Source organism: Cervus canadensis, chromosome 17 (genome assembly GCF_019320065.1).
Source record: "Cervus canadensis isolate Bull #8, Minnesota chromosome 17, ASM1932006v1, whole genome shotgun sequence".
Lineage (NCBI taxonomy): Eukaryota > Metazoa > Chordata > Mammalia > Artiodactyla > Cervidae > Cervus > Cervus canadensis.
The window spans coordinates 62513668-62527093 of NC_057402.1; the positions used below are offsets into that span (position 1 = coordinate 62513668).

The following is a 13426-nucleotide window of genomic DNA, read 5'->3' on the forward strand; positions in this document are numbered from 1 at the left end:
TTAGAACTGATTCAAAGGTATTCTTTTTAATGGCTGAGTAATAGTCCCTTGTGTATATATACCACAGCTTTCTTCTCCATTCATCTGCTGATGGACATCTAGGTTGCTTCCATGTCCTGGCTACTATAAACAGTGCTGCAGTGAACATTGGGGTTCAAATTATTACTTTATTTCTTCCCTTATATTAGCTTTTCAGTTATGCAGGCATTAGTGGTAAAGAACCTGCTTGTCAGTGAAGGAGATAAGAGACATGGGTTCAATTCCTGGGTTAGGACGATTCCCCTGGAGGAAGGCATGGCAACCTACTCCGGTATTCTTGCCTGGAGAATGCCATGGACAGAGGAGCCTGGCGGACTATAGTCCATAGCGTCTGAAACAGTCAAACACGACTGAAGTGACTTAGCATGCATGCACACATTCTTTCAGTAGTTTTCCCAGACATTACCTTTTGCACTCTTCAGTTATTAGAGTCTAATACAAACTGATGCTCTTACCTCTTTCCAGTCAGTGAAAGGCCATCAGACTGCGCCTGTGTCCTCCTTGAGACCTTTAAAGCCTGCGGGTCACGACTGTGACTGATCTGTAAATGTCAGTGTGCCCTCTCCTTGCTGGCCGTGGCGCCTTGCACTTCCGCACCTCCATCTGGCGCTACTATCCTCATGGCTGAAGGAGCCCCTTTGGCTTGCTTGTCTGGAAATATCATCATTTTACCCTATTTTAAAAAAGTTTTCCTGGGCATAGAATTCTAGGTTACTAGTTATTTTCTTTGAGCACTTTAAAGATGTCATTCCATTGTCTTCTGGATCCCCTCAGTTTCTTTAATTTAGTTGTCCATTTTATTTTTGCTTCTTTGAATGATATCTTTTTATTCCTCTGTTTTAAACATTTTGTATTTGTCTTTCAGCAGTATGATTGTGATAGGCATAAATGTCATCATCTTTGAATTTATCCTGCTTATTGTCCATAGTAATTCTTGAATATGTAGCTTGATGTCTTAAGTACATTTTGAAAAATTCTTAGTGGTTGCTTCTGTTCTTTTTTCTCTCTCCTCTCTTTCTGGAATTTCAATTTACAAGGGTGCTAATATGCTAGACTTTTACACTAGGTCCCAAGTCTCTTACATACATTTTCTCATATTTTCTATCCTCTGCCTCACTGCTTCAATCTATAGGAACACAGTTCGCCACAGATCTCTTGCATTTCTGCATGTCATATGAAGTGAACCACAGGCTGACTTCTGTTCATACTGTATTGTCTTTTGAAAGATGTTTGTATGGCAAACAAGCTTGGAAGATGGAGGCAGTCTCTCCTCTGGAACAGTGGATATACATATTATTGTCCATTATGAAAGATTTAGGTTCCCTATTTCGGGATTCCTCTCTGGTAACAAAACCCACTGCATGTGCAAATGTCACTTCAGTTCAGTTGCTCAGTCATGTCCAACTCTTTGCGACTCCATGGACTGCAGCACGCCAGTCCATCACCAACTCCCGGAGCTTACTCAAACTCATGTCCATCGACTCAGTGATGCCATCCAACCATCTCCTCCTCTGTCGTCCCCTTCTCCTCCTACTTTCAATCTTTCCCAGCATCAGGGTCTTTTCTAGTGAGTCAGTTCTTCACATCAGGTGGCCAAAGTATTGGAGCTTCAGCTTCAGCATCAGTCCTTCCAATGAATATTCAGGACTGATTTCCTTTAGGAAAGACTGGTTGGATCTCCTTGTAGTCCAAGGGACTCTAAAGAGTCTTCTCCACAGTTCAAAAGCATCAATTCTTTGGCACTCACCTTTCTTTATAGTCCAACTCTCACATCCATACATGACTACTGGAAAAACCATAGCTTTGACTAGATCGACCTTTATTGGCAAAGTAATGTCTCTGCTTTTTAATATGCTGTGTAGGTTGATCATAGCTTTTCTTCCAAGGAGCAAGCGTCTTTTAATTTCATGGCTGCAGTCACCATCTCCAGTGATTTTGGAGCCCCCAAGATAGTCTGTCACTGTTTCCATTGTTTCCCCATCTATTTGCCTTGAAGTGATTGGACTGGATGCCGTAATCTTAGTTTTCTGAATGTTGAGCTTTAAGCCAACTTTTTCACTCTCCTCTTTCACTTTCATCAAGAGGCTCTTTTGTTCTTCACTTTCTGCCATAAGGGTGGTGTCATCTGCATAGCTGAGGTTATTGATATTTCTCCTGGCAATCTTGATTCCAGCTTGTGCTTCATTCAGCCTGACATTTCGCCTGATGTACTCTGCATATAAGTTAAATAAGCAGGGTCACAATATACAGCCTTGACAATATACTCCTTTCCCAATTTAGAACCAGTCTTGTTCCATGTCCAGTTCTGTTACTTCTTGACCTGCATACACATTTCTCAGGAGGCAGGTAAGGTGGTCTGGTATTCCTATCTCTTCAAGAATTTTCCAGTTTGTTGTGATCCACACAGTCAAAGGCTTTGGCGTAGTCAATAAAGCAGAAGTAGATGTTTTTCTGGAACTGTCTTGCTTTTTTGATGATCCAGTGGATGTTGGCAATTTGATCTCTGGTTCCTCTACCTTTTCTAAATGCAACTTGAACCTGGAAGCTCTTGGTTCTTGTAGGGTTGAAGCCTGACTTAGAGAATTTTGAATATTATTTGGCTAATGTGTGAGAGAGTAGAAATGTGTGGTAGTTTGAGCATTCTTTGGCATTGCCTTTCTTTGGAAATGGAATGAAAACTAACCTTTTCCAGTCCTGTGGCCACTGCTGAGTTTTCCAAATTTGGTGGCATATTGAGTGCAGCACTTTCGCAGCATCATCTTTTAGGATTTGAAATAGCTCAACTGGAATTCCATCATCTCCAGTAGCTTTATTCGTAGTGATGTTTCCTAAGGCCCACTTGACTTCTCATTCCAGGGTGTCTGACTCTAGGTGAGTGATCACGCCATCGTGGTTATCTGGATCTTGAAGATCTTTTTTGTATAGTTCTGTGTATTCTTACCACCTCTTCTTAATATCTTCTCCTTCTGTTAGGTCCATACCATTTCTGTCTTTAATTGTGCCCATCTTTGCATGAACTGACCCTTTTGTTTAGCTATGGGAATTGGAATGGGAGAACTGGCCCAAATATTGTTAATCTGGCAACTATAGGACTGTGAAAAATAAACTATCCTTAATCTCTGACCCAGGAGTCTCATATATCCTACCAGCATTCATGAAACTGTGACAAGATAACTTGCAAGTAGGGTAAAATCACAGACACTTCACAGCTCTGGATATTTTCTACTTCATGTCCTCCGGATCACTAGTACATTTTTCAGCAGTGTCTAATCTGCTCTGAAACACATCCTTTGAGTTCTCAATTTTAGTTATGGTATTTTTCAGTTCTCAAATTTTCACTTAATTCTTTTTCATGGATTCCAGTTCTCTATTAAAAATTCTCACTAATTTTTAAAAATAACCTAAAAGACCTAGTTAATTTTAAAAGTCATAGCCTGATAAATCCAATATCTTGATCAAGTGTTTTCTTTCTTATTCCTGTCCCCTTTTGCTTGATAACTTTTGGTTGAATGATAGACATTGCATATGAAAAATTATACTTAGGAATGATATTATCTACCCCCTGAATGGACTTATTTTCGCTTCTGTTAAGCAGTTAGAGTTGAGACAGATCATCTTAAGTTTTATATGTTTTGAAGTGATTTTATGTGAATTCCAGTCTTTGTAAGGGCAGATATATTTATATATAACTCATCTGTATTTCTAGGGAATTCTCTTAGAGTGGTTTTAAATAAAAGGTTATAGTATTTACCAGGACTCCTTTTCCTTGGCTGGCCCTGAACATCAGTTTGCTTCCTCGCACTATAAGATTGCCGAAAGTCCTACTTAACTTCTGCTTAGAAATTTGAGCTGGTGTTTTCTAGAAACTCTCTTTTATTTATTTCAATTGAACTTTTTCTGTGTTTGAAATAACATTGTGTTTGAATATCTAGATATTTTCTTTTCACTATATTTTTAAGATAAAGGAATGTTTATACCTCAGAGAATATAGAGAGTATAGTCTCTGGGCTCAATAGTGCTTGTAAATCAGCAAACATGGACTTTATGCTATACATAGGTGTAGTTTTCTTTGAAATTATCCTGTGTAGCGTCTGTAGTACTTCTTGAATTAAGGATGCACTAGAAATAAAAGATTACATTTAACGCATTTTTCTTCTCTTTGAAATTTTGGCTCCATGGGATGCTTCAGGATGCTTTGGTTGTTCCTTGGTACCTTCAAACAGATATTATCTGTACTTTTCCATATTTTTGAAGTAGTTCTCACTAGGAGGGTTAGTCTCATACAGACTTGTTTGTCATAGAAGAAAGCAAAAGTTCTCTTTCTTTTATGGCCTTATCAAGGATGATGTGTTGATCAGAAAACTATTCCATTTAATGTATTAGCCTTACTCTTCACTTCTCAGGTGTGCCAGTTTATGCTGGTGCATAATAAATCATCACCAAAACTTAGTACTTTAAAACAACAACCATTTATTTGCTTATGCTATGGATTAGCAATTTGGGCTAGGCACAGCCAAGCAGTTCTTTTCCATCTGGTGTTAGCTGAGTTCATTAATGTATTTTCAGTTAGGGGAATAGGGGATTAGGGGATAGCACATGTGCCCTCATTTGTATTTTTGTCAGTGGACATCTTGATTCTCTACTTTGTGGCCTCCAGCAGGGTAGCTCAGGTTTCTTGTTGTTGTTTAGTTGCCCAGTCGTGTCCAACGTTTTGAGACCCCTTGGACTGCAGCACACCAGGCCTCCCTGTCCCTCACCATCTCCCAAAGTTTGCCCAAGTTCATGTCCATTGCATTGGTGATGCCATCCAGCCATCTCATCCTCTGATACCCTCTTCTCCTTCTGCCCTCAGTCTTTCCCAGCAACAGAGTCTTCTCCAATGAGTCGGCTGTTTGTATCAGATGACCGAAATACTGGATGCTTCAGGATCAGTCCTTCCAATGATTATTTGTGGTTGATTTCCTTTAAGATTAACTGGCTTGGTCTCCTTGCTCTCCAAGGGATTTTCAGAAGTCTTCTCTAGCACCAGAGTTCAAAGGCATCAATTCTTTGGCACTCTGTCTTCTGTATGGTCAAGTTCTCACAACCGTATATGACCACTGGGAAGACCATAGCATTGACTATGTGGCTTTTGATGGCAGAATAATGTCTCTGCTTTTCAACATACTGTCTAGGTTTCTCATAACTTTCCTGCCAAGAAGCAATTGTCTTCTGTTTTCATGGCTGTAGTCACCATTCTCAGTGATTTTAGAGCCCAAGAAGAGGAAATCTGTCACTTTTTCCACCTTTTCCCCTTCCATTTGCGATGAAGTAAGGGGGCCGGATGCTATGATCTTTGTTTTTTTAATATTTAGTTTTAAGCTGGCTTTTTCACTCTCCTCCTTCACCCTCATCAACAGGCTCTTTAGTTCCTCTTCACTTTATGCTATTAGAGTGGTATCATCCACATGTCTGAGGTTGTTGATATTTCTCCCACATACCTGATTCCAGTTTGTAATTCATCCAGCCCGGCATTTCTCATTATGGGCTAAACATATAGGTTAAGCAAACAGGGTGACAACAGACATCCCTGTCGTACTCCTTTCTAAATCTTGAACCAATCAGTTGTTCCATATAGGGTTCTAACTGTTTCTTCTTGACCAGCATACGGGTTTCTTAGGAGACAGGTAAGATGGTCTGGCATTCCCATCCCTTTAAGAGCTTTCTGCAGTTTATTGTGATCCACACAGTCAAAGGCTTTAGCCTCATGTTTCTTACTTGGTGCTTATGAGGTCTCTGATTGCATCATATTTGCTATGTCCCCTTGGCCAATGCCCAGAATTCAAATTCCTGGTCATGTTGGAGGCAACTTTACCAGGACATGAATATGAGGTGAGATTCATTGAGGGCATTAACATTACAACCCATCACACCAAGTAATATAATGTCTCAGCTTATTTAAAAGAAGCACACCACCCCTTGCCTTAAAGAAAACTCTAGCCGTAGGAATTTCATTCTATTTTTTAGGAGACATTTTTAGACTACCTAAATAATTGTATATATTTTACTACCGTCCCATTTGAGAATGGGCCAATTTGGGTCACCAGCTTGTCACCGGAAAAGAGGTTAGGACATCAGATTTGAGTAACTCAATAAACATAAAACAAGGTATTTTGTTGAGCCAGCAAAAGAACTTTTCCATCTAATTTAACTCTCAGTCAACTAAAAGAATGCAGTTACACCTGTTGTAGTTTTATTAAATTTTAAACAAAACATTTAACTTGATTTCGGAATTCTTGTCCCCCTTTTTAGAAAGAAAATGCCTCAAAATATTGTCTCTAATTCCTTCTCAGAAGTTGAAATGTAAAACATTATTATTTGAGAGGAATTTGTGGTATATAAGCTTCCCTGGTGGCTCAGCTGGTATCAGAATCCAGCTGAGAATCCCCCTGCAATGTGGGAGAAATGGGTTCGATCCTTGGTTTGGGAAGATCCCCTGGAGAAGGGAAAGGCTACCCGCTCTAGTATTCTGGCCTGGAGAATTCCATGGACTGTATAGCCAAATAGGTATAAACAATATTTTTAATCCTGAAAATGAGTTGTTTATATGGTGGCATTAAAATAGTGAATACTCTTATTTTCCTCAGCCCTTGCTGCCATCCCAGTACTGGTACTACATTTTGGAGATGAGTTTTTATTGGTCTCTCTTATTTAGCCTTGGCTCTGATGTCAAGAGGAAGGTAAGTGTCTTATTTACAAAGCTGCTTTATCCATTTTTTTCAAAAATGTTCATCCCCCTTCCCCAAATCTAATCTTTAAATTATATATTTTTGTGTTCTTAGTTCTTGTTGATAGGTTTTTTTTTTTTTTACTTTTATAGCACATAGAATAGTGCAAATATGCTCACTCTTTGGTTACTTGATAATTTGTAGTGAAATATAAAAACTTTAACTTTGAAGTTCTACTCTTGTTCGATGAGAAAAGGACTCTCCTTTATGATGTCTGTTTCTTTCTCTTGGTTTGGGAATTTAGTGTTCTTCAGTGCAAAGAAAAGTGCTAGTAGTTTTAATTCTACAACCATATCTTTTAGTTGATTATAGACTACTTTATTCTTTGATGTATTCAGTGACTTTGAAAACATTTTTTTTGCTCTGCACTCTCCGTTCAGTCACAGACTTTCTTGTGTGCGTGAGCGGTACAGGTCAAATGACAAATACTCTTGGCATGTACTTTATATGTTATACTCTACATAAAAGATCCATTTGTAGCAAAATTCGTATGATAAATTAAGTGGAATTCGTATTAAGGAGCTAAAACCAAGCTGGCTTGACTAAATGATGTTTAAGTGATGGTGTACATTATCTACCACTAAGGGGCACAGTCAGCTGCTCACCTGAAGATCTAAAAAGAAACTTACAGAATAAACCATAAGAACATAGTGTGGAAAATCTGACTGAAATGATTTCCTTTTCCAGAAAACTTGATCGCTATAGTTTAATTATTATTAACTTAGGTTAGGCTAAGAATACACCAAATTTTAATTGAGGCATTTTCTCAAGGGATAGAATTGAAAATAATCATTATTTAGAAGGTCTTTAATAGACAGACTCAGGTAGGATGACCCCGTAATCATCCTTTTCCCACTTTTGAGCCTTTGATTTTTTTCAATAGTTGCTTTCTCTTTATTATATACAGGTCCATAGCACCTTTCAAAAAATTAAATATAGATTTACATCATATATTTTAAAATATATTTTTTCAGAGACAAAAAATTGTTAAGAATTGGGTAAAGCACAGGCTCTGAAGTCACACTGCCTGAGTGTAGATCCTGTCTTCACCACTCACTAACATTTTGAGCTAGTTGATTATATTCACTAAACTTAATCTTCTCATATATAGAGTTAAAAATAGTTTCTATCTCCTCCAGTTGTTGTGAGGATTAAACAAGTTAATCCATATAAATCACCTTCTGGTATATAGAAAGTACTCAATAAATTAGGCTGTTATTGTTCCTTTTTTTTTTTTTTTTTTTTACTTTGGCTACAAGGAAACTGAAATTTTAAGTTTTTTTAAAAGCATTAAAAAAATTTTTTTAATGAGAAGTCAAGTGGGCCTTAGGAAGCATTACCATGAACAAAGCTAATGGAGGTGATGAAATTCAGGTTGAACTATTTCAAATTCTAAAAGGTGATGCTGTGAAAGTGCTGCACTCAATATGCCAGCAAATTTGGAAAACTCAGCAGTGGCCACAGGACTGGAAAAGGTCAGTTTTCATTCCAATCCTAAAGAAAGTCAATGGCGAAGAATGTTCAAACTACCGCACAATTGCACTCATTTTACGTGCTAGCAAAGTAATGCTCAAAATTCTCCAAGCCAGGCTTCAACAATATGTGAACCGGGAACTTCCAGATGTTCAAGCTGGTTTTAGAAAAGGCAGAGAAACCAGAGATCAAATTGCCAACATCCATTGGATCATAGAAAAAGCAAGAGAGTTCCAGAAAAACATCTACTTCTGCTTTATTGCCTACACCAAAGCCTTTGACTGTGTGGATCACAAGAAACTGTGGAAAATTCTTAAAGAGATAGGAATACCAGACTGCCTTACCTACTTCCTGAGAAATCTGTATGCAGGTCAAGAAGCAACAGTTAGAACCAGACATGGAACAACAGACTGGTTCCTAATTAGGAAAGGAGTATGTCAAGACTGTATATTGTCACCCTGCTTATTTAACTTCTGTGCAGAGTACATCATGCAAAATGTCAGGCTGGATGAAGCACAAGCTGGAATCAGGATTGCTGGAAGAAATATCAATAACCTCAGATATGCAGATGATACAACTCGAAAGGCAGAAAATGAAGAGGCTCTTTAGAGTCTCTTGATGAAAGTGAAAGAGGAGACTGAAAAAGCTGGCATAAAACTCAACTTTCAAAAAAACTAAGATCATGGCATCTGGTCCCATCACTTCGTTGCAAATAGACGGGGAAATGATGGAAACAGAGACTTTATTTTCTTGGGCTCCAAAATCACTGCAGATGGTGACTGCAGCCATGAAATTAAAAGATGCTTGCTCCAAGAAAAGCTATGATCAACCTAGGCAGCATTGCTGACTACATGACAAAGGTCCATGTAGTCAAAGCTATGGTTTTTCCAGCAGTCACGTGATGTGAGATTTCTTTCTATAAAGAAAGCTGAGCACTGAAGAATTGATGCTTTTGAACTGTGGTGTTGAAGACTCTTGAGATTCTCTTGGACTGTAGGGAGAACAAACCAGTCAATCCTAAAGGAGATCAGTCCTGAGTATTCATTGGAAGGACTGATGCTGAAGCTGAAACTCCAATACTTTTGCCACCTGATGCAAAGAACTGACTTATTGGAAAAGACCCTGATGCTGGGAAAGATTGAAGGCAGGAGGAGAAGAGGATGACAGAGGATGAGATGGCAGGATGGCATCACCAACTCGATGGAAATGAGTTTGTGTAAACTCTGAGAATTGGTGATGAATAGGGAAGCCTGGTGTGCTGCAGTTCATGGGGTCACAAAGAGTCGGACACGACTGAGCTACTGAACTGAACTGAAAAACATTTTAATGAAGATATTCACATACCATACAACTCTTCTATCTAAAGTACATAATACAATGGCTTTTAGTATATTCGCGGGATTCTGCAGTCACACTACAGTCAATTCTATTTCCATCAGCTCAGATAGAAATTCTGTACCCTTTAGCAGTCGCTCCCCATTTCTTCTAACCTCTACAGACCCAGGCAGCTGCTAACCTACTTTTTGTTTCTATGCATTTGCCTCTTTTGGATATTTTATATAAATGTAGTTATACAATATTTGTGGTTTTTTGTATTAGGTTGATGCAAAAGTAATTGTGGTTTTGCATTGTTGAACTTTCCCATTTGATATTGGAATACATTCTTAAATAAATTGTGATAATATTATACATCATTGTAATGCACATTTCTCACCGGTTTTTTTGCTAATGACTTATTACTTGCTGTTTATTTTATATTTATTTTAGACTAAGGAAATGATGTTAGGCAAAAAGAAAATTTGAGCATTTTTCTTATTCGAGTTCAAAATGGGTCATAAAGCAGCAGAGACAGCTCGCAAGGTCAATGACACATTTGGCCCAGGAAACTGCTAATGAACCTTCAGTGCAGCGGTGGTTAAAGAAGAGGAGAGGAGAGGCAAAGGAGAGGAGAGCCTTGAAGATGAGGAGCGCAGTGGCCAGCCTTCAGAAGGTGACAAAGACCAACTGAAAGCAGTTGATGAAGCCGATCCTCTTACAACTACTTGAGAAGTTGCTGAAAAACTCGGTGTTGACCATTCTGTGGTCTTCTGGCATTTGAGGCAAATTGGAAAGGTGAAAAAGCTCGATAAATGGTGCCTCATGAAGTGACTGAAAATTTTTTTTAAAAATCATTGTTTTCAAGTGTCGTCTTTTTTTATTTTACACAACAACAGTGAACCGTTTATTGATCAGTTTGTGACAAGTTATAAAAAGTGGATTTTATATGACAACCAGAAATGACCAGCTCAGTGGTTGGACTGAGTAGAAGCCCCAGATCACTTCCCAAAGCCAAATTTGCCCCAAGAGAAGTCATGGTCACTGTTTGGTGGTCTTCTGCTTGTCTGATCTACAGCATTCTGAATCCGAACAAAACCATTACATCTGAGAAGTATGCTCAGCAACCTAATGAGATGCATCGAAAACTGCAATGCCTGCATCTGGCATTGGTCAACAGAAAGGGGCCAGTACTTCTCCATGACAAGGCCAAACTGAATGTCGCACAACCAACACTGCAAAAGATTAACAAATTCGGTTATAAAGTTTTGCCTCATCGACCATATTTTCCTGACCTCTCGCCAACTGACTACCACTTCTTCAAGCATCTCAACAACTTTTTGCAGGCAAAATGCTTCTGCAACCAGCAAGAGGCAGGAAATGCTTTTGAAGAGTTTGACAAATTGAAGCACAGATTTTTATGCTACAAGAATAAACAAACTTATTTTTCACTGGCAAAAATGTGTTGATTGTAATGGTTCCTATTTTGATTAATAAAGATGTGTTTGAGCCTAGTTATAATGATTTAAAATTCACAAAGTCTTCAGTTACATTTGCACCAACCTAATATCTGGCTTCTTTCACTTAGCATAATGTTTTCAAAGTTCATTCATGTTGTAGCATGCATCAGTATTTTATTCCTTTTTATTAATGAATAATATTCCATTATGTGGAAATATTACATTTTGTTTATCTATTTATCAACTGATAGATATCTGGGTTGTTTCTGACTTCTGGGCTATTATGAATAATGCTACTGTGAGCATTTATATGAAAATTTTTACATGAACATACATTTTTATTTTTCTCAGATATATACCTGGGGTGGAATTGCTGTAGTATATAGTAGTCCTATGTATAACCTTTAGGGGAATTGTCAGACTATTCAACAAAGCAGGCATACCATTTTACATTCCTACCAGCAGTGTATAATAGTTCCAACTTCTCCACCTTCTAGCCAGTGCTTATTTTTGTTTGTTGCTTTGTTTAGTATTAGCAAAATACTTCGATATTTCGCTAATGTAGTTATTCCACTTTTATTTGTTACTTATTTCATATGCAGTAACACTTATTTTAATAGTTGTGTAATTTTATTGCATCTGTCTTGGAATTAGGCAGGGAATTAACAATAAATGTAAATGTACATAGGAATATCCTTATGTATATATATGTCTTGTCTATGTGTTTAAAGTGTACATATACCCAATGTAGAGCAGTGGGAAGAACAGCAGATATTAGGACTTAGATGGCAACTGTTCAGTGTTACCTCAAAGTTAAATGACTTCATCAATGAGGATAACACTTGTTCTGTCTCTATCGTAAGAGCTGTGTTTAAGGATGAAAGTGAAAGCATTTTACAAATTTCAAAATATGCAGATGTAAGTTGTTAGTTTTTAAATTATTATTGTTATCTATTCAACTGCTTGGAAAATAGCTGCATGTACTTAATGGTGTCATTTGCCCTCATTATGTAGGATTTTCTAGCGCATGTCATCCACCACCTGGCTGCTGTCAGTTTGATGAGCTTCTCTTGGTGTGCTAATTATATTCGCAGTGGGACCCTCGTGATGATTGTCCATGATGTGGCCGACATTTGGCTAGAGGTAAACGTTTGCCATTAAAAAACTAATAACAGTACCATGTCCTGGGTTAACTGTGACTCTTTACAGGAAGAACTCTGTGAGTGATTTAGCGGAGCTCTCAGTTCTGAAAACACCTAAAGTGTGGATATCTCTAGGTCCCCAGATCTTTCAAGCTCAAAGAAAGGAAAGCTTTCAGTTTTTAGTTTCTAATCTTTTTTCTCCCTGGTAGTCGAGAGAGAGGGGTTATTTTGTGGGATTCTATTTATGCAACTTGTATGCAGATATTAGCTTAGGAAGTAAGCTGAGGTATCTGAAGAAAAAATGAATTCTCATCTTTTAAAAGGAAAACCTGGACTATGGCATTGTGGATTTTTAAAGCTGATTGTCTCCATATATTCACTTAAGCCAAAGCTAAATAGGCACTAAATGCTTGCACTGCCCTGCAGGGTTCCTCCTCCAGCTTTAAGGAGTGAGAACTAATGTTTATTTAAATGATATTTATTTTCTAAGGAAGCAGTGTTTCAGAGCAGGAGACTTTAAAACAAGAGTCTTCCTAATCTCGAGCCATACAAAATGTAAGAAACAAAGCAAAATTAGGATTGTTTTCTCTACATGTTTCTGTTGTGTATTGGTTCTGTTAACCCTGAGACAGTGGGTCCTGCTATACTTAGAGCCACATTGTTCATTATTTACATACACTCATTTATAATGAAAGTGAAAGTTGCTCAGTCGGTTTCCGACTCTTTGTGACCCCATGGACTGTACAGTCCATGAAATTCTCCAGGCCAGAATACTGGAGTGGGTAGCCTTTTCCTTCTCCAGGGGATCTTCCCAACCCAGGGATCGAACCCAGGTCTCCCACATTGCAGGTGATTCTTTACCAGCTGAGCCACATGGGAAACCCAAGCTGGGGGAAATGATACTAATATATTGCATTCAGGATCACCTCTTAAAGGGCTAATAATTAAATGTACGTTAATATAGAAGAAATTAATTTAATAAGATCTTGTTCTTTTAGATCAGGATTCAGCAAGTTCAGTTCAGTTCAGTCGCTCAGTCGTATCTGACTCTTTGCGACCCCATGGACTGCAGCACACCAGGCCTCCCTACCTATAATTAACTTCCGGAGTCCACTCAGACTCATGTCCATTGATCAGTGATGCCATCCAACCATCTCATCTTCTGTAGTCCTCTTCTCCTCCTGCCTTCAATCTTTCCCAGCATCAGGGTCTTTTCAAATGAGTCAGCCCT

The 13426-nt window shown here is 38.3% G+C and overlaps 1 protein-coding gene across 2 annotated transcripts in view; it reads left to right on the forward strand.

The window, feature by feature from the left end:
- Positions 1-13426, forward strand: part of CERS3 (ceramide synthase 3) — a 158915-nt gene that overhangs the window by 55512 nt on the left and 89977 nt on the right. For both annotated transcript variants that reach the window (XM_043489997.1, XM_043489998.1), the window contains exons 7-8: positions 6666-6758; positions 12068-12196. In XM_043489997.1, the coding sequence (XP_043345932.1) occupies positions 6666-6758; positions 12068-12196 (222 nt within the window). The remainder of the gene's footprint in view (positions 1-6665; positions 6759-12067; positions 12197-13426) is intronic.